This window comes from Pan paniscus, chromosome 11, assembly GCF_029289425.2.
Source record: "Pan paniscus chromosome 11, NHGRI_mPanPan1-v2.0_pri, whole genome shotgun sequence".
NCBI lineage: Eukaryota > Metazoa > Chordata > Mammalia > Primates > Hominidae > Pan > Pan paniscus.
The window spans coordinates 39,188,211-39,215,733 of NC_073260.2; the positions used below are offsets into that span (position 1 = coordinate 39,188,211).

Consider the following 27,523-nt stretch of genomic DNA (forward strand, 5'->3'; position numbering starts at 1 on the left):
ATTCTCCAGACCTTACATTATTCATGCAATCTGCATTTAGATTAAACCCTGAACTTTCATCTTAGCTTCTCCTTATTTTTTCATGCTACATGGTGGCATCTCTTTGTCCACTGACTGATAATATCCTCTTCATCAAGAGAAATCTCTGGAATATATAACACATTCCGCTGGCCTAAATGTACTCCTGGGCCCAGTCAATCAGGATTTCACTGACGTTATGTTAGCCAGAAGTCAGAAGCAGGACTAAAATTTTCTCATCTGCAAAATACGTGCTTGCCCTAGGCAATAGATGAAATTCTGAAGAGCTATAAGATCCCATGATTCTAAATCAACATTGCATGAAAGTTTTGCTCTTCTATTCTGGCTCAGTATTTCTTAGTGTAATGTTTTATTATGAGTATAGTTATTATTTCTGAACAATATCTAACCTTGAGATTTAAAAAATCTGGTAGAAAGGATGTATGATAAAGAGCACTTTTTTAAAAAAAAAAGTCAACAACTTGGCTGGGCATGGTAGCTCACGCCTATAATCCCAGCACTTTGGGAGGCCGAGGTGGGTGGATCACAAGGTGAGGAGTTCGAGACCAGCCTGGCTAACATGGTGAAACCCCATCTCTACTAAAAATACAAAAAAATTGGCCAGGCGTGATCGTGCATGCCTGTAATCCCAGGTACTTAGGAGGTTGAAGGAGAAGAATTGCTTGAACCCAGGAGGCGAAGGTTGCAGTGAGCCAAGATCGTGCCACTGCAACCCAACCTGAGTGACAGGGCGAGAAGCCATCTCAAAAAAAAAAAAAAAAGTCAACAACAACTTACCTCTCTTCATTGTTTTCCATCTGATTAGGGAAAGCAGCAAAGTCTAGCAGTAATTTAATGGCATCAAGGTATCCATTGTTGCAGGACCAATGCAAAGCTGTTCTTCCCTATAAGCATAAACAAAAATCAAGTACATCTGGAGTAAGTATTTTTGGATATGTGGTTATTTATGCTAATTCAAAATTAATATAAGCAATCATTTTTCCAAATTGCTTATTTACAAAAAGGGAAAATATTAAATATACAGTGGAGAAAGCAAATGATATTTGATCCAAGAGCTCATAATTAACACTATTTTTTTTTTTTTGAAACGGAGTTTTGCTCTCGTCGCTCAGGCTGGAGTGCAATGGTGAGATCTCAGCTCACTGCAACCTCCACCTCCCAGGTGCAAGCAATTCTCCTGCCTCAGCCTCCCAAGTAGCTGGGATTACAGGTGCCCGCTGCCATGCCCAGCTAATTTTTGTATTTTTAGTAGAGACGGGGTTTTGTCATGTTAACCAGGCTGGTCTCAAACTCCTGACCTCAGGTGATCCACCTGCCTCAGCCTCCCAAAGTGCTGGGATTACAGGCGTGAGCCAACACGCCTGGCCAATTAAGGCTGTGATAAGGGGCATCATATATCTCCAGAGGTAATACCCTTAGAAGGATTCATATTACTTATGTAATATTCCAACCAAAAATGTGAAACCTGAATCTAATTATTAGGGAACATAAGACTAACACAAATTGAGTCAAATTCTATAAAATAAATGGCTTGTATTCTTTAAAAAGTTCAATGTCATGAAAGATAAAGAAGAGATGAAGCATTGCTAGACATAAAGAGGGACACTTCATAGTGTTAAAGGAGTCAAAAAGGAAGATATCACAATGCTAAACTTGTGTGCATCTAATAACAAAGCTTCCAAATATACAAGGGAAAAATCGACAAAATTAAAAAGGAAGATAGTCAAGTCCATAGTCATAGTGGGATTTTAACTTATCTTTTAAAAACAACTGATAGAGCAGACAAAAGAGCAGTAAAGATATATAAGACCTAAACAACAGACTTTGAAAAATGGGCCCTAAGTGATATATATATAAATAAAGAACACTGCATCCAACAAGGACAGAGTTAGTGCTCTTTTCACATGTACATAGAACATTTCCCAAAATCAATCATATGCTGGGCCATAAAGTTCCAAAAAAAATAATGCACTCCCTCACAAAGATGTCCATATCCTAGTGCCTGGTACCTGTGAATATGTTATGTTACATGAGAAGGAAGAATTAAGGTTGTAGATGGAATTAAGATTGCTAATCAGCTGAACTTGAGATGGGAAGATTATCCTGGATTATCTGGGTAGGCCTGATCTAATCACAAGGGTCCTTATAAGGGAAACAGGGAGTCAGGAGGGTGAGTGTAAGAATTATACAGATAAGTGATACAGAGAAAGGCTCAACCAGCCAATGTGGCTTTGAAGATGGAGGAATGGGGTCATCAGCCAAGGAATGTGGGCAGCCTTGAGAAACTAAAAAATTAAAAAAATGGATCCTCTCCTAGATCCACCAAAAGAAAAGCAGTCCTGGTGACACCTTGATTTTTAACCCAGTAAGGCCCAGTTTGAATTTCTGACATCTAGAATGGTAAGATAATAAATCTGTGTTGTTCTAAGCCACTAAACCTGTGGTAATTTGTTACAGCAGCAATAAATAACTAATCAATTTAAAAAATGAGAAAACACTCAGCTGACTGAAAATTAAACAGTACACTTCTAAATAATCTATGTGTCAGAGAATAAACCAAAATAGAAATTAGGAAATAGAAATTAGAAGTTAGAAAATAAAAAAGACAGGAGCAAGACCAATGAAATAGTAAACAAACTCAAAATACAGGCCAGTTGCGGTGGCTCATGCCTGTAATCCTAGCACTTTCGGAGGCTGAGGCAGGTAGATCGCTTGAGCTCAGGAGTTCAAGAACAGCCGTGGGCAACATGGTGAAACCCCTTCTCTACTAAAAATACAAAAGATTTAGCCAGGTGTGGTGGTGTGCACCTGTAGTCCCAGTTACTCAAGAGGCTGAGGTGGGATGATCACCCGAGCCTGGGAAGGTTGAGGTTACAATGAGCCATGATCATGCCACTGCACTCCAGCCTGGGTGGCAGAGTGAGATACTGTCTTAAGAAACAAACAAACAAACAAGCAAACAAAAAAACCCAAAATCTCAAAATATAGAAAATCCACAAAGACAGAAATAAGTCCTTTGAGGAGATGAATATCAAGTTTTTTTTTGTTTTGTTTTGTTTTTTTAGTGCTCCAGGTAAGGAATAAAGAAAATTTTTAAAAAAGAAAGAGAAAACACACATTACCAATATATGAAATAAACAAGAGGAACTCACTACAGGTCCTACAGGCATAACAAAGATAAGGGAATATGTGTGTGACAAAATTTATGCAAATACATTTGACATTTTGAATAAAATGAATAAATTCCTTAAAAAGTACAACTTACCAAGCTGAAAGAAAAATAATTAGAAAATCTGAATAATTAATGGAATTGAATTGGTTATTTAAAACTTTTACACAAAGAAAACCCCAACACCAGATAACTTCAAGAGGAAATTCTTCCAAACATTTAAGGAAGAAGTAATACCAATTTTATTCTCCAAGAGAATAAAAACAAGGGACTATTTTTTAACTTTTTTTTTTTGACAAGGTTAGCCTTACCTTGCTACCAAAACCTTGCAACTATAATACAAGAAAGGAAAATTATAGGCCAATCTCTCTCATAAACATAGATGCAAAAATCTTAAAGTATTAGCAGGTAAAATACATCAGTATATAAAAGTACATAATATATGTGGGGCTTACTCCAGAAATGCAAGGGTTGTTTAACATCTAAAAAAAAAATCAGTCAATGTAATTTGCCATATTAACAGAAAAGAGGAAAAAAAAATCTTGTTGATAAATGCATAAATAGTATTTGACAAAAACCCAACTATGATTTAAAAAACTCCTGGCAAGTGGGAATATAAGGAAATCTATAGCAACATCTTACTCAATGGTAAAATGTTGAAAGCTTGCCATCTGAGAAACCAGAATTAATTAAGGATGCCAATTATCACCAATTCTATTCAAGATTGTATTGAAGGTTCTAATTCAATATGGCACAGCAAAGAAATGAAAAGTATAAAGATTGGAAATGAAGAAATAAAAATGTTATTATTCACAGATAGCATGCATGATTGCTTACGTAGACAATCCAAAGCAATACACATAGCAGCTAATAGAACTGGAAAGATGCTTAATATTCTACTTATGTAAAAAACTGGCAACTTGGTAAAACATTAAAAGTACTACAAATTATAAAAGATGCATTCCTCCCAGGCGCGGTGGCTCATGCCTGTAATCCCAGCACTTTGGGAGGCTAAGGCAGGCGGATCACAAGATCAGGAGATCGAGACCATCCTGGCTAACATGTTGAATCCCGTCTCTACTAAAAATACAAAAAAAAATTAGCTAGGCATGGTGGCAGGTACCTGTAGTCCCAGCTACTTGGAAGGCTAAACAAGAAGAATGGCATGAACCCGGGAGGTGGAGCTTGCAGTGAGCTGAGACTGGGCCAGTGCACTCCAGCCTGGGTGACAGAGCGAGACTCTGTCTCAAAAAAAAAAAAAAAAAAAAAAAGATGCATTCCTAGTATCATAAAGACATGGACCATATTTTACATACTTTTCTTTATGTTACTTTTACATAAGTAACAATCTTGATAAATACTTGTTCAATGAGTTCATAGGGACTTGAGTTAATAGGGACAGCTAATTTTCTGACTTGGGAAACATAATTAACATGCAAATATTTTTAAAGAGTTAAAATAATTTAATTAGCAAAAAAGTTAATACTGGCTAAACTGAGAGAAATTAATACTACGCAACTGGGGAAAGTAAAGATTAACCTGAATCTTTTAGAAATCAGTTTGGCAGTATATATGCGAGCCTAATCATATTAATAAACGATTGGTTGCTTTGATTTGATAATCTCACTTAGGGGGAATTATTCTAATGTGATAATCCCAAAGGAAAAAAGTTAAATGCACAAAGATAATTACTGAAACATTACCTATAATAGTGAAAAAGTGACCAGCAATAGGAAGTTACTTATTTAACCTATATTTGGGTTAAGAGCATAGTTTGGATATTAAATCTCCCCCCAAGCTTCCCCCACTGTTGTTATCTTAGGCTAACTACTTAAACTACATGAGCTTCAATTTCCTCATCTGTAAAATGAGAATAATAATAGTAACTACTTTATAAGATTATTGTAAGGATTGAATAAGCTATTAAACATAAAGTTCTTGGAACCTTGGAATTTTAAGCATTCATGATAATTAAAAAGATTATATATCACATGAGAAAACGGTGACAATTTTAAGTAAACAAAATGTGGTTTGAAAATCATGTAATAGGCAGGCACGGTGGCTCACACCTGTAATCCCAGCACTTTGGGAGGCCAAGGTGGGTGGATCACGAGGTCAGGAGTTCGAGACCGGATTGACCAACATGGTGAAATCCTGTGTCTACTAAAAACATTATAAAAATTAGCCAGATGTGGTGGTGCATGCCTGTAATCCCAGCTACTCGGGAGGCTGAGGCAGAAGAATCGCTTGAAACTGGGAGGTGGAGGTTGCAGTAAGCTGAGGTTGTGCCACTGCACTCCAGCCTGGGTGAAAGAATGAGACTCTTGTCTCAAAAAAAAAAAAAAGAAAAGAAAAGAAAATGTAATAGGTCGGACATGGTGGCTCACATCTGTAATCCTAGCACTTTGGGAGGCTGAGGTAGGCAGATCACAAGGTCAGGAATTTGAGACCAGCCTGGCCAACATGGTGAAACCCCATCTCTACTAAAAATACAACAATTAGCTGGGCATGGTGGTGTGCGCCTGTAATCCCAGCTACTCAGGAGGCTGAGGCAGAAGAATCACTTGAACCCAGGAGGCAGAAGTTGCAATGGGCGGAGATGGTGCCACTGCACTCCAGCCTGGGTGACGAAGCGAGACTCCATCTCAACAAACAAAAAAAGAAAAGAAAAGAAAATCATGTAATAGGGTCAGGTGTGGTGGCTCATGCCTGTAATCCCAGCATTTAGGGAGGCCGAGGCGGGCAGATCACCTGAGATCAGGAGTTCGAGACCAGCCTGGCCAATGTGACGAAACCCCGTCTCTACTAAAAATACAAAAATTAGCCAGGCATGGTGGTGGATGCCTGAGAGGCCAAGTAACCTCTCAGCTACTCAGGAGGCTGAGGCAAGAGAATCGCTTGAACCCGGGAGGTGGAGGTTGCAGTGAGCCAAGATTGCGCCACTGCAATGGGAGGAAAAAAAAAAAAAAAAAGGCCCCAGTTCCAAGATGGCCGAACAGGAACAGCTCCAGTCTACAGCTCTCAGCATGAGTGACGAAGAAGACGGGTGATTTCTGCATTTCCAACTGAGGTACCGGGTTCATCTCACTGGGGCTTGTTGGACAGTGGGTGTGGCCCATGGAGTGTGAGCCAAAGAAGGGTGGGGCATCACCTCACCCAGAAAGCGCAAGGGGTCGGGGAATTCCCTTTTTCTAGCCGAGGGAAGCCGTGACAGATGGTACCTGGAAAATCGGGACACTCCCACCCTAATACTGCGCTTTTTCCAATGGTCTTAGCAAACGGCACACCAGGAGATTATATCCCACACCTGGCTCAGAGGGTCCCACGCCCACGGAGACTCACTCACTGCTAGCACAGCAGTCTGAGATCGAACTGCAAGGCAGCAGCGAGGCTGGGGGAGGGGCGTCCGCCATTGCTGAGGCTTGAGTAGGTAAACAAAGCGGCTGGCCAGGAAGCTCGAACTGGGTGGAGCCCACCACAGCTCAAGGAGGCCCACCTGCCTTTGTAGACTCCACCTCTGGGGGCAGGACATAGCTGAACAAAAGGCAGCAGAAACTTCTGCAGACTTAAACGACCCTGTCTGACAGCTTTGAAGAGAGTAGTGGTTCTCCCAGCATGGAGTTTGAGATCTGAGAACGGACAGACTACCTCCTCAAGTGGGTCCCTGACCCCCAATAGCCTAACGGGGAGACACCTCCCAGTAGGGGCCGACTGACACCTCATACAGCCGGTTGCCCCTCTGAGACGAAGCTTCCAGAGGAAGGATCAGGCGGCAACATTTGCCTTTCTGCAATATTTGCTGTTCTGCAGCCTCCGCTGGTGATACCCAGGCAAACATGATCTGGAGTGGACCTCCAGCAAACTCCAACAGACCTGCAGCTAAGGGTCCTGACTGTTAGGAGGAAAACTAACAAACAGAAAGGACATCCACACCAAAACCCCATCTGTATGTCACCATCATCAAAGACCAAAGACAGATAAAGCCACAAAGACGGGGAGAAACCAGAGTAGAAAAGCTGAAAATTCTAAAAATCAGAGTGCCTCTTCTCCTTCAAAGGAACACAGCTCCTCGCTAGCAACACAACAAAGCTGGATGGAGAATGACTTTGACAAGTCAACAGAAGTAGGCTTCAGACAATCGGTAATTACAAACTTCTCCGAGCTAAAGGAGCATGTTCGAACCCATTGCAAAGAAGATAAAAACCTTGGAAAAAGATTAGACGAATGGCTAACTAGAATAAAAAGCATAGAGACGACCTTAAATGACCTGATGGAGCTGAAAACCATGGCACAAGAACTACATGAGGCATGCACAAGCTTCAGTAGCCAATTCTATCAAGTGGAAGAAAGGGTATCAGTGATTGAAGATCAAATGAAGGAAATGAAGTGAGAAGTTTAGAGAAAAAAGAGTAAAAAGAAATGAACAAAGCCTCCAAGAAATATGGGTCTATGTGAAAAGACCAAATCTACATCTGATTGGTGTATCTGAAAGTGACGGGAAGAATGGAACCAAGTTGGAAAACACTGTTCAGGATATTATCCAGGAGAACTTCCCCAACCTTGAAAGGCAGGCCAACATTCAAATTCAGGAAATACAGAGAATGCCACAAAGATACTCCTCGAGAAGAGAAACTCCAAGACACATAATTGTCAGATTCACCAAAGTTGAAATGAAGGAAAAAATGTTAAGGGCAGCCAGAGAGATAGGTCGGGTTACCCACAAAGCGAAGCCCATCAGACTAACAGCGGATCTCTTGGCAGAAACTCTACAAGCCAGAAGAGAGTGGGGGCCGATATTCAACATTCTTAAAGAAAAGAATTGTCAACCCAGAACTTCATATCCAGCCAAACTAAGCTTCATAAGTGAAGGAGAAATAAAATCCTTTACAGACAAGCAAATGCTGAGAGATTTTGTTAGCACCAGGCCTGCCTGACAAGAGTTCCTGAAGGAAGCAGTAAACATGGAAAGGAACAACTGGTACTAGCCACTACAAAAGCATGCCAAATTGTAAAGACCATCAATGCTAAGAAGAAACTGCATCAACTAAAGAGCAAAATAACCAGGTAACATCATAATGACAGGATCAAATTCACACATAACAATATTAACCTTAAATGTAAATGGGCTAAATGCTCCAATTAAAAGACACAGACTGGCAAATTGGATACAGTCAAGACCCATCAGTGTGCTGTATTCAGGAAACCCATCTCATGTGCAGAGACACACATAGGCTCAAAATAAAGGGATGGAGGAAGATCTGCCAAGCAAATGGAAAACAAAAAAAGGCAGGGGTTGCAATCCTAGTCTCTGATAAAACAGACTTTAAACCAACAAAGATCAAAAGAGACAAAGAAGGCCATTATATAATGGTAAAGGGATCAATTCAACAAGAAGAGCTAACTATCCTAAATATATATGCACCCAATACAGGAGCACCCAGATTCATAAAGCAAGTTCTTAGAGACCTATAAAGAGATTTAGACTCCCACACAATAATCATGGGAGGCTTTAACACCCCACTGTCAACATTAGACAGATCAACGAGACTGAAAGTTAACAAGGACATCCAGGACTTGAACTCAGCTCTGCACCAAGCGGACCTAATAGACATCTACAGAACTCTCCACCCCAAATCAACAGAATATACATTCTTCTCAGTACCACATTGCACTTATTCCAAAATTGACAACATAGTAAAGCACTCCTCAGCAAATGTAAAAGAACAGAAATTACAACAAACTGTCTCTCAGACCACAGTGTAATCAAATTAGAACTCAGGATTAAGAAACTCACTCAAAACCGCACAACTACATGGAAACTGAACAACCTGCTCCTGAATGACTACTGAGTACATAACAAAATGAAGGCAGAAATAAAGATGTTCTTTGAAACCAATGAGAACAAAGACACAACACACCAGAATCTCTGGGACACATTTAAAACACTGTGTAAAGGGAAATTTATAGCACTAAATGCCCACAAGAGAAAGCAGGAAAGATCTAAAATTGACACCCTAGCATCACAATTAAAAGAACTAGAGAAGCAAGAGCAACCACATTCAAAAGCTAGCAGAAGGCAAGAAATAACTAAGATCAGAGCAGAAATGAAGGAGATAGAGACATAAAAAACCCTTCAAAAAATCAATGAATCCAGGAGCTGGTTTTTTTAAAAGATCAACAAAACTGATAGACCACTAGCAAGACTAATAAAGAAGAAAAGAGAGAAGAATCAAATAGATGCAATAAAAAATGATAAAGGGAATATCACCACCAATCCCACAAAAACACAAACTACCATCAGAGAATACTATAAACACTTCTATGCAAATAAACTAGAAAATCTAGAAGAAATGGAAAAATTCCTGGACACACATACCCTCCCAAGACTAAACCAGGAAGAAGTTGAATCCCTGAATAGACCAATAACAGGCTCCGAAATTGAGACAACAATTAATAGCATACCAACCAAAAAATGTCCAGGACCAGATGGATTCACAGCCAAATTCTCCCAGAGGTACAAAGAGGAGCTGGTACCATTCCTTCTGAAACTATTCCAATCAATAGAAACAGAGGGAATCCTCCCTAAATCATTTTATGAGGCCAGCATCATCCTGATACCAAAGCCTGGCAGAGACACAACAAAAAAAGAGAATTTTAGACCAATATCCCTGATGAACATCGATGCAAAAATTTTCAATAAAACACTGGCAAACCAAATCCAGCAGCACATCAAAAAGCTTATCCACCATGATCAAGTGGGCTTCATCCCTGGGATGCAAGGCTGGTTCAACATACACAAATCAATAAATGTAATCCATCATATAGACAGAATCAAAGACAAAAACCACATGATTATCTCAACAGATGCAGAAAAGGCCTTTGACAAAATCCAACAGCCCTTCCTGCTAAAAACTCTCAATAAACTAGGTATTGATGGGACGTATCTCAAAATAATAAGAGCTATTTATGACAAACCCACAGCCAATATCATACTGAATGGGCAAAAACTGGAAGCATTCCCTTTGAAAACTGGCACAAGACAGGGATGCCCTCTCTCACCACTCCTATTCAACACAGTGTTGGAAGTTCTGGCCAGGGCAATCAGGCAGAAGAAAGAAATAAAGGTATTCAATTAGGAAAAGAGGAAGTCAAATTGTCCCTGTTTGCAGATGACATGATTGTATATTTAGAAAACCCCATTGTCTCAGCCGAAAATCTCCTTAAGCTGATAGGCAACTTCAGCAAAGTCTCAGGATACAAAATCAATGTACAAAAATCACAAGCATTCCTATATGCCAACAGACAAACAGAGAGTCAAATCATGAGTGAACTCCCATTCGCAATGTCTTCAAAGAGAATAAAATACCTAGGAATCCAGCTTACAAGGGATGTGAAGGACCTCTTCAAGGAGAACTACAAACCACTGCTCAATGAAATAAAAGAGGACACAAACAAATGGAAGAACATTCCATGCTCATGGATAGGAAGAATCAATATCGTGAAAATGGCCATATTGCCCAACATAATTTATAGATTCAATGCCATCCCCATCAAGCTACCAATGACTTTCTTCACAGAATTGGAAAAAACTACTTTAAAGTTCACATGGAACCAAAAAAGAGCCCGCATTGCCAAGACAATCCTAAGCCAAAAGAACAAAGCTGGAAGCATCACACTACCTGACTTCAAACTGTACTACAAGGCTACAGTAACCAAAACAGCATGGTACTGGCACCTAAACAGAGATATACACCAATGGAACAGAACAGAGCCCTCAGAAATAATACCACACATCTACAATCATCTGATTTTTGACAAACCTGACAAAAACAAGCAATGGGGAAAGGATTCCCTATTTAATAAACAGTGCTGGGAAAACTGGCTAGCCACATGTAGAAAGCTGAAACTGGATCCCTTCCTTATACCTTATATAAAAATTAATTCAAGATGGATTAAAGACTTAAATATTAGACCTAAAACCATAAAAACCCTAGAAGAAAACCTAGGCAATACCATTCAGGACATAGGCATGGGCAAGGACTTCATGATTAAAACACCAAAAGCAATGGCAACAAAAGCCAAAATTGACAAATGGGATCTAATTAAACTAAAGAGCTTCTGCACAGCAAAATAAACTACCATCAGAGTGAACAGGCAACCTTCAAACTGGAGAAAATTTTTACAATCTACCCATCTGACAAAGGGCTAATATCCAGAATCCACAAAGAACTTAAACAAATTTACAAGAAAAAAATCAAACAGCCCCATCAAAAAGTGGGCGAAGGACATGAACAGACACTTCTCAAAAGAAGACATTTATACAGCCAACAGACACATGAAAAAATGCTCATTATCACTGGCCATCAGAGAAATGCAAATCAAAACCACAATGAGATACCATCTCATACCAGTTAGAATGGCGATCATTAAAAAGTCAGGAAACAACAGGTGCTGGAGAGGATGTGGAGAAATAGGAACACTTTTACACTGTTGGTGGGACTGTAAACTAGTTCAACCATTGTGGAAGACAGTGTGGTGGCTCCTAAAGGATCTAGAACTAGAAATACCATTTGACCCAGCCATCCCATTACTGGGCATATACCCAAAGGATTATAAATCATGCTGCTATAAAGACACATGCACACGTATGTTTATTGCGGCACTATTCACAATAGCAAAGACTTGGAACCAACCCAAATGTACATCAATGATAGACTGGATTAAGAAAATACAGCACATATACACCATGGAATACTATGCAGCCACAAAAAAAAGATGAGTTCATGTCCTTTGTAGGGACATGGATGAAGCTGGAAACCATCATTCTCAGCAAACTATCGCAAGGACAGAAAACCAAATACCGCATGTTCTCACTCATAGGTGGGAACTGAACAATGAGAACACTTGGACATAGGGTGGGGAACATCACACACCAGGGGCTGGTGTGGGATGGGGGAAGCAGGGAGGGATAGCATTAGGAGATATTCCTAATATAAATGATGAGTTAATGGGTGCAGCACACCAACATGGCACATATATACATATGTAACAAACTTGCACGTTGTGCACATGTACCCTAGAACTTAAAGTATAATTTAAAAAAAAGAAAATCATATATTTATTTTTATAGATGCATACATGTGTATGCCATGTAATCTTTTATAAAAGTTATAAAATTATTCCCAGCCTATATTATAACTATGTTAAATTATATATATAGAAAAAGACTGGAAGAGAACATGGACAAATAATAGTCATGATTAACAGATGGATTTGTGGGTGATCTCTTCATCTTGTAAACTGTTGTTTTACTTATGTTTACAACAAAGAAGAAATACTCTAAATTCTTTGGAGCAAACAATATAGAAAAGACAGAATTTCTACCTCTTTGTCTTGAATGTTAGGGTCTGCATTATTTTCCATGAGAACTGCCATGCAGTTGATATAGCCTCCATATGCTGCACACTGCAAAGGGGTTCTTCCTGCATAATCCTGGACATTTGGATTGATCTTATTTTCTATTAATATCTGGCAAACATCAGCATTTCCTCCCAGTGCTGCCCAATGTAGAAGAGAATGTCCATCTTGGTCAACTAGATCTACCCTTGCTCCACCTGGAAAGGCACAAATATAATGAGAATGTCTAATATAAACAGCTTTTATTAAAATGAGTAGAAGTAGAAAAAACACAATTGTTCCTTAAATGCATTTATTAAAATGAATAGAAGAAAAACAATAACAATTGTTCCTTTAATGCTTTATTCTTATGGAAATGCTTCTACATACATTGTCTACATCAGATTTTTACAATAAGCTTGTAAATTGGACTGGCTAGGAATCAGTCCCCCTTTATATAAAATAAAAGTGAAGATCAGGCAGGTGAAATTACTTTTCCTGTATCAAGCAACTCCCAACAAGTGGAGCTAGGAGTAGAACTTGAGGTTCCTCATGCCATGTTGTGTGATCATCCCTTCATCCTTGTACTTGTGCAGCTTTCTGCTAAGGAAAGCTTTATCTTAAACAGAGTATGCAAGAATTCCTACCTGTTAAGAGAGACTTATTAGGAGTACTCTTATTAGCCCACCTTTAATGAGTGTCTGAATCACATCTTTGTGTCCCATCTCACAGGCTCGGAAAAGTGGAGTATGTTTCATAACATCAGTAGCATCTACTTGAGCATTATTTTCCAGTAATAACTTCACGGTGCTGACATGGCCAGAAAGAGCAGCAGCATGCAAAGCTAAAAGGGAACCAAAAGAAAGTGATGAACTAGTCAATAACAACTTCACCTTTTAAATTATTATATGTCTTTTCCTCTCTTGATTTCCCCATCATTTTGAATAAATGCAATCTCCATTTTAAGGATTCACTAATTTATTTTTTGCTTTTTTAGATTCTGCCTTCCTTCCTATTCATATGTATTACTCACACTTTCTCCTTTCCTTCTACCTTTCTCTTCTTGCTATTTTCTTCCTTTCCATCCTGTTGGTCTGAAATGGTATCCTCTTCTCAGCTACTAGTTTTCTCTTTTCAGCTATTAGTTTTCTCTTTTTCTCTTTAAGAGAGCAAGAAAACAATAACAAAGAGGAATGATTTAAATTATGTACACAATTCTGCCCAACAACCCACTCAATAAGCATATGCCCCTAAGGGGTCATGTGACTGGAGACATCAATCTACTGTTCCTTCCATTGGTTACATGCACTGTTCCTTCAGTTGGCTGAAGTACCCCAGTGGTACTGAAAGCACGCACATCTTGCTGCATTGAGTGCATTTTTAATACAATATCAGCTACAAGCCAGCTACTTCCCCAGGGCTCAATTTAAGAAACAGCGAGGTGGCACATGTCTATAGTCCCAGCTACCTGGGAGGCTGAGGCAGGAGGACTGCTTGAACCCAATAGGTCTAGACCAGTCTGGAGAAAATAGAAAGACCTCATCTCAAAAAAAGAAAAGAAAAGAAACAGGAATTTGCTTCACTGGAGAAAAACTGAGATGGAATATGGCCTCCTCTCTTGTGCTGTCCAGAGGTTTTAAAGAGTAATTTTGATTAAATGTGTTTCATGTACACTGACTCCTCTCTATGTTACTCCACTGTAATGCTTGGCTTATGCCATCCCTCTATAGGTTTGAATTAGCCACAATAACACTTTAGAGGCCTGGGCCAGTTCTAAGTATTATGGCTCTATAAGGCCTAGAACAGTGTCTCTTTCATAAAGGGTGATCCACAGAGCAAACCTGGATGCAGATTTTTGGGCTGGGTAGTATTATAATGCTGGGTGTTTAGCAAAGAATACAATAGATAAGGTTACATTCTAGGAAGGGAAGCAAAACAAAACAAAAACAAAACAAAAACAAAACAAAACAAAAACAAAACAATTCCCCATCAATAAAGTTATTATATAGTGATAATTGGTATAATTAAAGTAATAAAAACTATTTTGATATGTAGAATCACTGAGGGACTACTTTTGATTGGTGGTTATGAGCTGACATTTAAGTTGAGACCCGAACCATGAAAAAGAGCGTATTTTGAGCAAAGGGAAGAGTTAGTACAGGACAGGAACGACTGTGTATGTTTAAGGAAGGAAGGGTAGTTGCAGCACAGTAAGTGATAGTGGAGTAAGTCAGAAACGTAGAAAAGGCCAGATCACAAATGGTCCTATCAGTCAGTGATGGAAGACATTTGAAGGGCTTTATATAGTGGAGTGATATTATCTGATTTATGCTTTAAACAGATCACTCTAGCTCTTCTGAGGAGAAAGTATTTGTAGTAGATTAGAATATAAGCAGGGAGACCAGTAAAGATTTTGGCAGTAGACTGAGTGAAAAATGATGGTGGTCTGATTAGGGTGGTGGCAATGGAGATGAAGAGAAACAGAATGATTTAGAACACATTTTGGAGGTGGAGTCAACAGGACTTGCTATGGGATTTGACATAGAATCTTTGTCCATATAGCCTGGGAATCTGAATTTAAACAAACACCTCTAGTAATTCTTATGCCATTCTTGAATTTGGGAACCACTGACCTAAATGACTGAATGTTAGTTTGACCTAGACAAGATTCAGACAGGCGTGAGTAACTTCAAATATCTGAAGTGCTATAACATGAAAGACAGCACAGGGTAGAACATTCACATTTACAGATGAAAGGATATGACTCTAGAATTTTTTTCAAAACAATCAGAAGTAGAGGAAATGAATCGTGGTTAAATAAAACAAGATTAGCCACGTATTGATAATTGTTGAAGCTGGGTGAGAGCTATATTGAGTTCACTGGACAACTGTCTACTTTTGAATGTGTTTGAAGATTTCCATAATATAAAGTTATATTTTAAAAAAATTAAGTTTCTATATAAACTTACAGCACTTTTCAAAGAGGGAGTAACAATAGCTAAATTCAAGGTTATTTTTATTTTGTTTTTTGAGATGGAGTCTCACTCTGTCATCCAGGCTGGAGTGCAGTGGTTCAATCTCAGGTCACTGCAACCTCCACCTCCCAGGTTCAAACGATTCTTCTGCCTCAGCCTCCCAAATAGCTGGGATTATAGGCGTGTACCACCACACCCAGCTCATTTTTATAATGTTAGCAGAGACGGGGTTTCACCACGTTGACCAGACTGGTCTCAAACTCCTGACCTCAGGTGATCCACCTGCCACGGCCTCCCAAAGTGCTGGGATTACAGGCGTGAGCTACCACGCTCGGCCTAAGGTTATTTTTAAATAAAGTAAATTCAGGCCAGGCGCGGTGGCTCATGCCTGTAATCCCAGCACTTTGGGAGGCCGAGGTGGGTGGATCATTTGAGGTCAGATGTTCAAGACCAGCCTGGCCAACATGGTGAAACCCCGCCTCTACAAAAAATACAAAACTTAGCCAGCATAGTGGTGGGCACCTGTAGTCCCAGCTACTAGGGAGGCTGAGACAGAAGAATCACTTGAACCCGGGAGGTGGAGGTTGCAGTGAGCTGAGATCATGTCACTGCACTCCAGCCTGGGCAAGAGAGTGAGACTCTGTCTCAAATAAATAAATAAATAAATAAATATAAATTCAAATAGTCATAAATGGGGAATTTCCTTTAATATGATCATTAATTTTATCTTTTACTTAATTGAAATTTTATTTTTTAAAAAAATTTGACATTGATATTATCTATAGAGTATATTTCATACTTGATGCCACACCACAGAATTGTAGCATTTCAGAATTAGAAGTCACCTTAAAACTAAATCTAGCCCAGGGTTTTCCAAACCATGTTCTTCAGAACAACAGCTTTCTATAGAGGTACCTGAAATACTTAGCTGAGGGAATAGACAGTCGAGTGGGTAATGCTCCACTTCTGATTTAGTCAGAACCACTCAACCCTTACTTGCTTTATATGTTAGGTGTTTTATAAATTTTCATTTGGGGGAAAAGGGTTCTTATGCTCTTCAAATGTGAAATCACTGAAATATCACAGATATTATATGATGCTTTCATCTGCCTTATGATATTCTCAGCACTTTGGGAAGCTGAGGTGGGAGGATCGCTTGAGCCCAGGAGTTTGAGACCAGCCTGGGCAACATAGTGAGATCCCATCTTATTATTACTATTATTATTATTTTTTAACTTTTTTTTTCTAAAAAAAGAAAATGAGACAAAAGCAAGAGCAGGACGCAAACAGAAAGATGTAATCCCTTGTCCATCTTCCAGCCTTCCAGTCTCCCTCCAATGCTCTCTATTGGTGGACTCTAAAAGAGCACCTGTGGCAAAGGGGAAATGTGATTTACAGAGCCCCAGGCCCAGCATTGCAAAAAAGGACAAAAGGATCAACACAAAGCTGAGAGACAATAGCTTAATCACTGGTAAAACCATAATGCCATTATCAAGCCTAAAAAATACTAATAGAAATTCTATAATGTTCAATAATATTGACATTTTCCTGATGGCTTTAACATTTTTTATAGTTTATTTATTTAAGTCACGATCTAAATAATGTCCATACATTGCTATTGGTAAGACCTCTTTTTAATGGGAAGGAAAAAAAAAACCCTGTAGAGGGATGACGGAGAGGAACTCACTTTCACAGAAAAGAAAGGTCAGGAAGGCATCTCTGACATAATAAAATCCCCATTGAAGAAAGAAACCAGCAAATTAATGAATCTGAGAAGAATTTATGTCTGAACTTCAACCATGGTGCATATGAGATACTTTTGGTCAAAGAGTGCAAGTATCCTTGCCCATGCCTTATTCAAATACCTGAAAAAGTTAAACTAAAATCAAAGCTAGTGATAAAGTGGAAGAATATATAATGGAAATCTGACAAAAAATTAAATGTTCAGATCATTTATAAAGTCAATATCCTATGTGTCCGCACTATGCCCCTTAAGAAATTTAAGATCTGCTGGCCGGGCACGGTGGCTCACACCTGTAACCCCAGTACTTTGGGAGGCCGAGGCAGGTGGATTGCTTGAGCTCAGAAGTTCGAGACCAGCCTGGGCAACATGGTGAAACCCCGTCTCTACTAAAATACAAAAAGAAAAAAAAATTAGCTAGGCGTGGTGGCGTCCACCTGTAGTCCCAGCTACTTGGGAGGCTGAGGCAGGAGACTTGCTTGAACCTAGGAGGCAGAGGTTGCAGTGAGCCAAGATCATGCCACTGCACTCCAGCCTGGGTGACAGAGTGAGACTCCGTCTCAAAAAGAAGAAAAAGAAATTTAAGATCTGCTGTAAGGCTTTCATAGAGAAATACTTTTGAAAGTTAAAGTCTTTATTGTAAAATTGAATTGTCTTCTTAAAATATTTTTTTTGAGGCTGTGGTTGTCTCGGTATAGGGAGGGAGATTTGAAGTAAAGCAACTCCCCTCCCTTCTCTCTCCCTACTGTTGCATCAGTAGTTTTGGTGGCCAAGAAAAATCTTATTCAGGATAACAGTAGATGCAAATGGCTCTAGCATGTTTCTACAAATAAAAAAAATAACATGGAGAAGCCCATCACTGATTTTTTATTCTATTCAGTGTTATTGTGGTGGTATGTGATTTCTCCTTCTGTTTCTGAGTTGTAAGTACGATACAGTACACAAGGAAGAGACCTCCAAGTTGACACTGAGGCAGAAAAACTTTACCTTTCATTAACCAACACATAGGTAAAGGCCTCTTCTATTAGAGAAAGAAATTAAAAGAAGTATCTAGTAAGAGTTTTTCAAGCAAGGTTGATTTGAAGCTTTGAAGCATCTAGAGCCATGGGAGGTTATCTCTAAAAACGGGAGATTCAGGATGTGGTAATGCTATTCAAAACTGAGAAAAGAGCACAGTAAAGGAGACTGGTGAGAATACACTTAGATGTGTGCATTCCTTAAATAAAATTCTAAATTTTTGAAAATATAATTAATGACTACTAAATATGGATAGTTTTAAAGTATAGGTTGTTTTTTTTTTTTACAAAAAGATAAATGATCAGAAGAGTCCCCATAATCATGTCTAAGGAGCAACCAGGGTTTTAAACCAAATGCAACCATTCATTTGGTAGAAACATGCTAATCTTTGCCATAATACTTGGAAGAAATAAAACCTTTGGAGTGACATCCTGGCAAACCCAAACTTAAAACTGAAGACCAAAGTCAAACAATATTAGATTAGGAACAATGATTTCAAGTTGCTATTTTACAAATTTTATAGCAACATCTACACTTTGGAACCTAAATGAAAGCAAATTGAATGTGTCCACCAGTTCTCACCTGTACCTCCATATTTGTCAGCCATGTTAATATCTATGTCCGATTTTAAGCTCAGCATAGTTCTAAGGACATCATCACTGCCTTTGCCAGCTGCCCACATAAAGGATGTTCTTCCTTCCAGGTCTGAATCATCTTTCACTGAAGGATGTTTTAAAAACACTTTAACCGTTTCCTGTAAGAAAACTTGATTTAAAAAATGGAGACAAAACAGTAGTATTTTCTGTGGTAATAAAGTCATATAATAATATGTGAATTCCATTAAGAAGCAAAGCATTTTCCCCTTGCTTTTGAATCAAATTAAATTATCTTTTTATTAATGACAGAACTACAATTTCCATCGAAGATAACAATCCTCTGTCCTTACAAATTAGTTGTAGTGTCCGTAACACTTCATAAACATAACCTAACTCTCCCATTCAACATCCTCAAAATGGAAAATAATCATCTTCAATCAAGCTTGGAAACTTTATAGGTCATCGTTTGAGTGAGAGTTAGAAAACTCAGAAGTATTCAGTGTTTTATTTATTAATGACCAAAATTTAAATCTTTCTTTCTGCTTTGTTCTCTTTTCTTCTCCATCCTTTTTCTTTCTTTCTTTCCTTCTTTTCTTTTTTCTTTTTTTTTTTTTGAGAGGGAGTCTTACTCTGTTGCCCAGGTTGGAGTGCAGTGGTGCAATCTCGGCTCACTGCAACCTCTGCCTCCCAGGTTCAAGTGATTCTCCTGCCTCAGCCTCCCAAGTAGCTGAGTGTCACCACACCCGGCTAATTTTTGTATTATTAGTAGAGATGGGGTTTTACCATGTTGGCAAAGCTGGTCTTGAACTCCTGACCTCAAGTGATCCGTCCATCTTGGCCTCCCAAAGTGCTGGAATTACAGGCATGAGCCACTGTACCTGGCCCATAAAATACATGTTTTCTTGGACATTTTACATGAGATCCATCTATTCAGGCATGCCTCCAGAGAAGGTTCTGCATTCTCTCACTGTGTTTTTTGTTTGTTTGCTTTTGCCTTAAATCCAGAACAAACTGGAACTATGTGATTAGTTACTAAACATTTTTGAAATGGTTAATGCATTTATTGAATACTGATTGATGGTTACTGAGAAATGCAGTGCTGAATTCATTAAAACAAATATTTATTCAGCAATTCCTTTATTACTGAATTGTCCTTCTTCTATGGAATCATACAAAAATTAGGACTGGGCCGGGTGCAGTGGCTCACGCCTGTAATCCCAGCACTTTGGGAGGCTGAGGTGGGTGGATCACAAGGTCAGGAGATTGACAGCATCCTGGCCAACATGGTGAAACCCCATCTCTACTAAAATATAAAAAAAATTAGCCAGGTATGGTGGCACATGCCTGTAGTCCCAGCTACTCGGGAGGTTGAGGCAGGGGAATTGATTGAACCCGGGAGACGGAGGTTGCAGTGAGCCGAGATTGCATCATTGCACTCCAGCCTGGGCAACAGAGTGAGACTCCATCTCAAACAAAAACAAAAACAAAACAAAAACAACAAAAAAAAATTAGGACCCTTGACAATTCTATTAGTGCCTGACAATTTTAATGGGGGTTAATATTCCAGCATTTTAAATTGCCTCTTTATTCTGAACTCAGACTCACATAAACTTTAGAAAGATCATAGAAACTTTTGATTGAATGGAGGTAAAAGAGTTTCAGACAAAAAGTGCTGGAGGCTGTGATCTGATCAAAAATGTATAAAATGTTGACTCTCAGTATTTTATAGAAAGAAGAATTCAAGGGCTCATCTAATCCAGTTCCTTATTTTACAGATGAAGAAATGTAGGTTCCAAGGTCATATAAATATTGGTGGCAGATAAAGGAAGAATCCAGGGTTAAATCACAGCACTCCTTCCACAGCATCACACACTGCTTTCTACTTTTAAGACTATTTGTTGAGTTACTGAGGTAAAAGTTTGTGATTTTTTGCTTTGTTTTCTTTTACTAATTTGCAAACATTTCTTTGCTGAGTATGTTTTTACTTAATGATGAATGTTTACAGGGCTCTGTGTGTGTAGGGGAATGTGTCTGCATTTTTCAAGGAACGAGTTGTAATTTCTTGTCAGTTAATAGAGGACAAGGAGATCAAGGGACTTGAAACTGAGCTTATATAATTTGTATGATTATTAAAAATCAACTCTGGAATTGACAGATTATCCAACAAAATATTTCTTTGAATATAATTATTATATTATTATATTATTGAGTCATTATGAAGAATAATGTTCTACCATTCTTTCTTGTTTCCATTAGCACACCTATTTAATTATTGGTGTCTGTATATATATATTAAATTTGGAGTCTAAATTTTGGGTTCAAGACCATGAGCAAGTCATTTAATCTCATGGAACCTTGTTTTGTTTTGTTTTGTTTTCTGTAAACAGGGGATAACATGACTTATCTAATAGCCTTGTGTTGATTTATGGGTTGAGCTGTGATTTCCATAGATTGACTAGACTGGGTCAGGTTAATTTCCTATCTATTTGTAATAAGAAAAAGCTTCTCCTAAAATACTGCTTTGTTAGGTGATAATAGATAATGATTTGTCAAAACTCTAGGTGGTAAATTGAATAAGTTATTAGGAATACAAGAAGCAAGGATTATAGGAATAGTTGTTCTGGATACCAGAGTAGGAAGTGTGTGAAGATAAGATATTTTAGAGATCTGAGTATTTAATAGAGCATTTGGAGAGGTCACAAAGATGAAATTATACTATGCTTGATGATAGTATTATTTATTTATTTATTTATTTTTGAGATGAAGTCTTGCTCTGTCGCCCAGGCTGGAGTGCAGTGGCGCTATCCTGGCTCATTGCAACCTCCGCCTCCTAGGTTCAAGTGATTCTTCTGCCTCAGCTTCCCAAGTAGCTGAGACTACAGGTGCCAGCCACCTCGCCCGGCTAATTTTTGTATTTTTAGTAGAAACGGGGTTTCCACCATGTTGGCCAGGCTGTTCTCGAACTCCAGACCTTAGGTGATCCGCCCATCTCTGCCTCCCAAAGTGCTGGGATTACAGGTGTGAGCTACTGTGTCTGGCCTGATAGTATTATTATAATTTGATGAAACGAAGGGTTTCACTATGCATACCCATGTAGAAGGCAGCAAAATCTGTTTTAACATGTGCATCCTTGGATGAATCTGGTTCTTGATGGCCATTCACACTCAGGAAGCTGAAGTAGCCTAGACACTATCATGTTGCGGGGTGGACTAGGGACATAATGGATGAGAAAGTGGAGGGGAAGAACTATGAATACTATTCAGTATTTTTGGAAATAATTCGTTTTTGCATTCTCAGACGTATAATATACATAATTATCAACACTAGTAGTAATGAGAGCACATTCTATTTCTTGAGTACCTGCTCTATGCTAAGGTATACAGCAGGCACTTGTCATAAATTTTCTCTAATCTTTACAACAATCCTGGAAGAAAAGGTATAATTATCCTCATCTTACATATGAAGAAACTAAGATTAAGAAACTTGTGTAAGGTAATACAGTTTAGCAAACTGCACAGATGATTCTAGCCGAGATTGTTCTAGTTCCAAAGCCTTGCCACACTGCTTTAAGGACAATTACACGTGGCTGAACACTAAGATGTTCTTAGTGCTATAAAAGTAATATAAAGATGAAGTATTCTTACAGTAAAGTAAAATGTTATGCTTAACATTAAAATAAAATCTGTATAAAACTTCAGATGTGACTAACAACTTAAAAAACCTCAGACTATCACTTGCATCACAGAGTGAACAGCATGAACCATTGTTAAAAGATAATTGCTACATAAAAACAGACAAATGAGTCTAAGTAAATCTGGGCAAAGCTGAATAAGATCAGGGATTGTATCAATGTCAATTTCCTGTTTATGATATTGTATTGGATGTTATCATTAGAGTGAATTAGGTGTAGGAGTGCAAAAAGCTTATTGGAAAAATAAATAAATAAATAAATAAATAAATAAAAACAGAGTGAACTAGGTGAAGGGTACATGCAATCTTGTTGTATTATTTCCTACAACTACATATGAATCTACAATTATATAAAAATAACAATTTTCACTAAGAAAAAAGAGCATTGTCTTGTTTTACTTACAGCAAAGTTACTCTGAGCAGCATAGTGCAAAGGTGTGGCTCCTTGGCTGTCAGATGGGATAGTTCCAGACTTATTTCTTTCTAAAAGAAGATGGACAATCTGTGCATGGCCTGAGAAAAGACACAAAAAGGTAATTATCACTTATAAAGGATGTTAATTAATTTATAATCTATTTAAATGAAAAAGGTAAGAAAAATCACTAACATAATACAGCATTCACAACGGTTTCTGAACAGCAGCCCCCAATGCAGCCTCTTCTAACTTCTCACTAACATATTAATATGAAGTAGAACAGAATGAAAACTTACTAAAAACTTAATGCTTCCATCAGGTAGGAATGAATTAAGTATAATTGCCAGGCTGAGAAAAAACTATATTAGGTATCACCTCATTGCATTCCCTGGCTTCACTTTATAAAGCTGCCTAAAGCAAAGGAGGGGAAGGTGCTTTAGAGCCAAGCCCTCTTAGCCTTCACTGCTCCTACTCTCAAGGTTCCATTGCCCAACCAAACAGAACTGCATAACTGTTCTCTTCTATTCAGGTGGACAAACTATAACACAACCTCTTCTATCTCTGAGGCTTCCCATCCCTATATTCTCCTTTCCACAATCTTTTATTATATTTATATTTTATAACATCTAGGCAGTGATTTCAAATCTCAGAAAACAAGTGGGCAGGCATGATAAGGCAGCGATGAAGACAATGTAGTGCATTCTGGAGGATGTGATCTCCACAAGTGAAGAGCTGTAGAAAATATTAAAAAATGAATAAACCTGGTAGTAGCATACGTAGGAAACCTGAAATTTCATACACTCTATTGCTTTCAGATATTGGAGAATGAAGAAGATGCCCCATTAGCAGAGCAAGGATATACTGCATAAAAGCCAAGCAGAGGAAAGTAATTTGAGTGGAAATTGTGTTCATCTATCTGCTCTCCAGAGGTGGTCTAAGATGGAGTTCTCCATAACACAAATGTGGGATTAAAGACAATCTTTGCCACATAGTTACTCTAAACACATATCATTTTGTTTGAGAAATAAAGGGAAAAATTCAGTAAGGACTACAAAAAAACATACTATAGGAAAGTGAAAAAGAAACACTGTCAGGAAGATAAGCAGCATACCTCTGAAAATGATCTAGAGAAGGATCCAGAGGAAAATTTCAGGAAACTGGTATCCTCGACTTAGTGCAAAAAGAGATGGCTTCTATGAAACAGAAACAGGGTATTCTAAGAAGAAAACAGAGTGAAATGAAAAAGTAATGGAAGGAAGTTAAAAGGAAATGAAATGAGATAAAAAGAAATATAGGTAAGACAAGGAAATAAAAATATAACCCAAAATACAATCTATATAGGAGGCAGAAAGAAAGCAAAACTTATAGAACAAAAAGTCAATTTAGTTACATGGAGACAAATTTGCCAAGTAAGCCCAGAATCCAGAAGAAAAATAAAAAGGGATGTAAGATGAAATCTGAATAATAATTCTAAATCTGGCGATAAAAGTGAGTGCACATATAAACATCATTTAAAAAAAAGATAATGTGTAATTTAAAAACTAAGATCAAGATTATAATAATTAGGGGGAAATCTCAGATTACATTAACAAGTAGTAAAAGAGTGATGAGTATCTGTGCTAAATTTTTTGTCTTAAATAGGTGGGAATCAATAGATGCATTTTTGCTCTTGACTCTGATTCAGGCTTTAAAAAGTTTTTGATAAATTTAAAAGTAGCCACTCCTAAACCCTCCTAAAACATTAGGCAATTCAAAATCAAATAACAACATCAAATCTAATCCATATACCAAAGAGCAGAAAGCAAAGGAAACAGGAAACAAAACAAAACAAAACGTTAAACTGAAAACACTAAGAATAGAAAGATAGCAGGAAAAAAAAAGACCTGATTATCTTTTAACAATGACTATTAATGGGTAAAACTCCTTCATTGAAAGAGAAAGACTCTCAGATTGACTCCACACACAAAAAACCCCAACATACACATAAAACATACACATATATACACTCTCTCATCTATAAAAGTGATCTTCAAAAAGGTTAAGTAAAAGGCATTTCAGGAAAATATAAAGAAAAAAACTCAAATATCATAGTATTAGCACAAACATAAAATTAAAGCCCTCCTCCCCAAAAATATAGGCGCTGAATGTGAAAAGAGGTTTATGTTACATTCACATGTTGTCACTAAATGTGAATTACTTTTATAACAAAAATTTAAAGTGAAGATATGATGTTGAAATTAAAACATTTAACATAAAATAAATTTATATTACTATAATTTAGTTTATAAAACAATGCAACATATCAGTTAGAAATCAAAATAATTAACTAGGAGTAGGGAGTAAACAGTGGAAGGGAAGGCACAGAAATATTCCTATACTTATGCAGTTCCTTCTACTGTTGATCCTTTGAGTCACGTACCTAATAAAGCTGCCCAGTGCAGTGGGGTTCGAAATAAGTTATCATAAGACGTTATATTGCAGCTTTCATATGAGGTCAAGACATCAACCACGGTCACATTCCCATCAGCAACTGCAAAGTGAAGAGGAGTTCGACCCTCGTAGTCTTGCCAGTTCAGTAAAGACTCTGTTGGAGCAGCATCCTGATTTGAAGGAACCAGAGACTTCAGACATACATGGAATCCTCAATAAATTACATTTGGTGTAAGTATTTTTTTCTTTCTTTCTTTTTTAGAGACAGGGTCTTGTTCTGTCACCCAGGTTGGAGTACAGTGGCATGATCACAGCTCACTGCAGCCTCAAACTCCTGGGCTCAAGCAATCCTGCCTCAGCTTCCCAAGTAGCTGGGACTACAGGCACACCCCACCACACCTGGCTAATTTTTGTGTTTTTTGTAGAGATGGGGTTTTGCCATGTTTCTCAGGCTGGTCTTGAATTCCTAGGCTCAAGCAATTCTCCTACCTCAGCCTCCCAAAATGCTGGGATTATGGTGTGAGTCACTGTGCCCAGCCTGGCACAGGAATTAACTGAGGAATTTTTGAAATAAGACCTCTACATTATCTCTCAGCACAAGTGATAAATCATGGAAAAGGTACAAAGTCTAAATCTTTAAAAAATTATTTTCATATTTAATTATAAAAAGTACAGAAAATAATATAACCATTACATACTGATTATCTAGATTAAAAAGGTGTCAACATTTTGCCTGATATGCTTTTGTTTCTGTTATCATTCAACTAAAGATGTATGTTTTTATACTTTTGTATATATGTATGTATCCATAAACAATATATAAATTTTGTATGTGTGTTTTCAAATGTTTACATTATGGCAACGGACATGTATCCTTTGGCAATTCTTTCTCTCAACACTATACCTTGGATATCTATGTTGGTAATAGTTCAATTATTGAAGTGCTTGAATAAACCACAATATAGTTATCTATTTTCCTACTGAGGAACATTTAGGCTATTCCCATTTTTTTTCACTATTACAGACAATGCTGCAATTAATGTTTCCTTTACATATCCCTTGTAGCACATGTGTGAGATTTTTCCATAGGCTAGACAGCTAGAAGGGGAACTGCTGGGGTGAAGGATATCTTCAAACAGGTATTGTCACATCACTCTCCAAATGGTCTTACCAATTAACACTCTCATGACAATATGTAAAAGTCTTTATTTCCCTACATGCTGGCAGAAATTAATCATTTGGTATTATCAAGCTTACTGCATTTTTCCCTTATGGTTATGAAAGACATTTCGCTGCTATTTTAACTTGTAGTTCATTTATGAATGGGGTTGAGATTTTTTAATCATGTGTTTATTAGTGAGTTCACAATGTTAATTAATTTTTCTACTGGATCTTTATAGCAAGCATTATCAAAATTACCAGGCAGATTTGAAAAAGAACCAAATAGAACTTTTAGAAGTGAAAAATGTAATCACAAAGATTAACAGTTCAATGGATAGGGTAAACAACAGGTTGGACTTATTTGAAGAAAAACTTAGTAAACTGGAAGACAGATCTGATGTCATTACCTAGGACGCAACAGAAAGAGACAAGGAGATGAGAATATAAAAGAGAAGTTAAAAGACATGGAGGATTAGATAAAAAGCCTTAAAAGATATATAATTGGAGACCCTAAAGGCAAGAGTAAAGGGAATGAAGGAGAGGTGATATTTAAAGATAACAGCTATATATGTTTGGCAGAACTGAGATGCAATAATCAGAATGTATACCAAACAGGATTTTTTAAAAAGGCCACACCTAGACACACTGTAGTAAAACTGTAGAATGCCAAACAAAGAGCAAAATGTAAAAGCAGCCTGAGAGAAAAGATACATCATGTATAAAGGAATGACAGACCAATAACAGACTCCTTAAGAGCAATAATAAAAGGCAGAAAGTAGCAAAGTAATATGCTGAAAGAGCTGAGAAAAATAGATTCCTAGGACTGTGTACACAGGATAATCATTTTTTTTTCAAGAGGCATACATTCTTAACAATTAAAAAGGAGAGTTGGCT

At 37.8% G+C, this 27,523-nt stretch overlaps 1 protein-coding gene across 9 annotated transcripts in view; it reads right to left on the minus strand.

The window, feature by feature from the left end:
* The window catches only part of INVS (inversin), a 211,836-nt gene that overhangs the window by 37,836 nt on the left and 146,477 nt on the right, over positions 1–27,523 (minus strand). For all 9 annotated transcript variants that reach the window (XR_004673400.2, XM_003820637.7, XM_008974082.6 and 6 more), the window contains 6 exons: positions 25,458–25,638; positions 23,027–23,136; positions 18,920–19,091; positions 13,293–13,448; positions 12,593–12,822; positions 817–923 (listed from right to left, as the gene is read on the minus strand). Coding sequence is in view for 8 of the 9 variants with exons in the window: in XM_003820637.7 (XP_003820685.2) it covers positions 817–923; positions 12,593–12,822; positions 13,293–13,448; positions 18,920–19,091; positions 23,027–23,136; positions 25,458–25,638 (956 nt within the window). In the remaining variant the exon portion in view is untranslated. The remainder of the gene's footprint in view (positions 1–816; positions 924–12,592; positions 12,823–13,292; positions 13,449–18,919; positions 19,092–23,026; positions 23,137–25,457; positions 25,639–27,523) is intronic.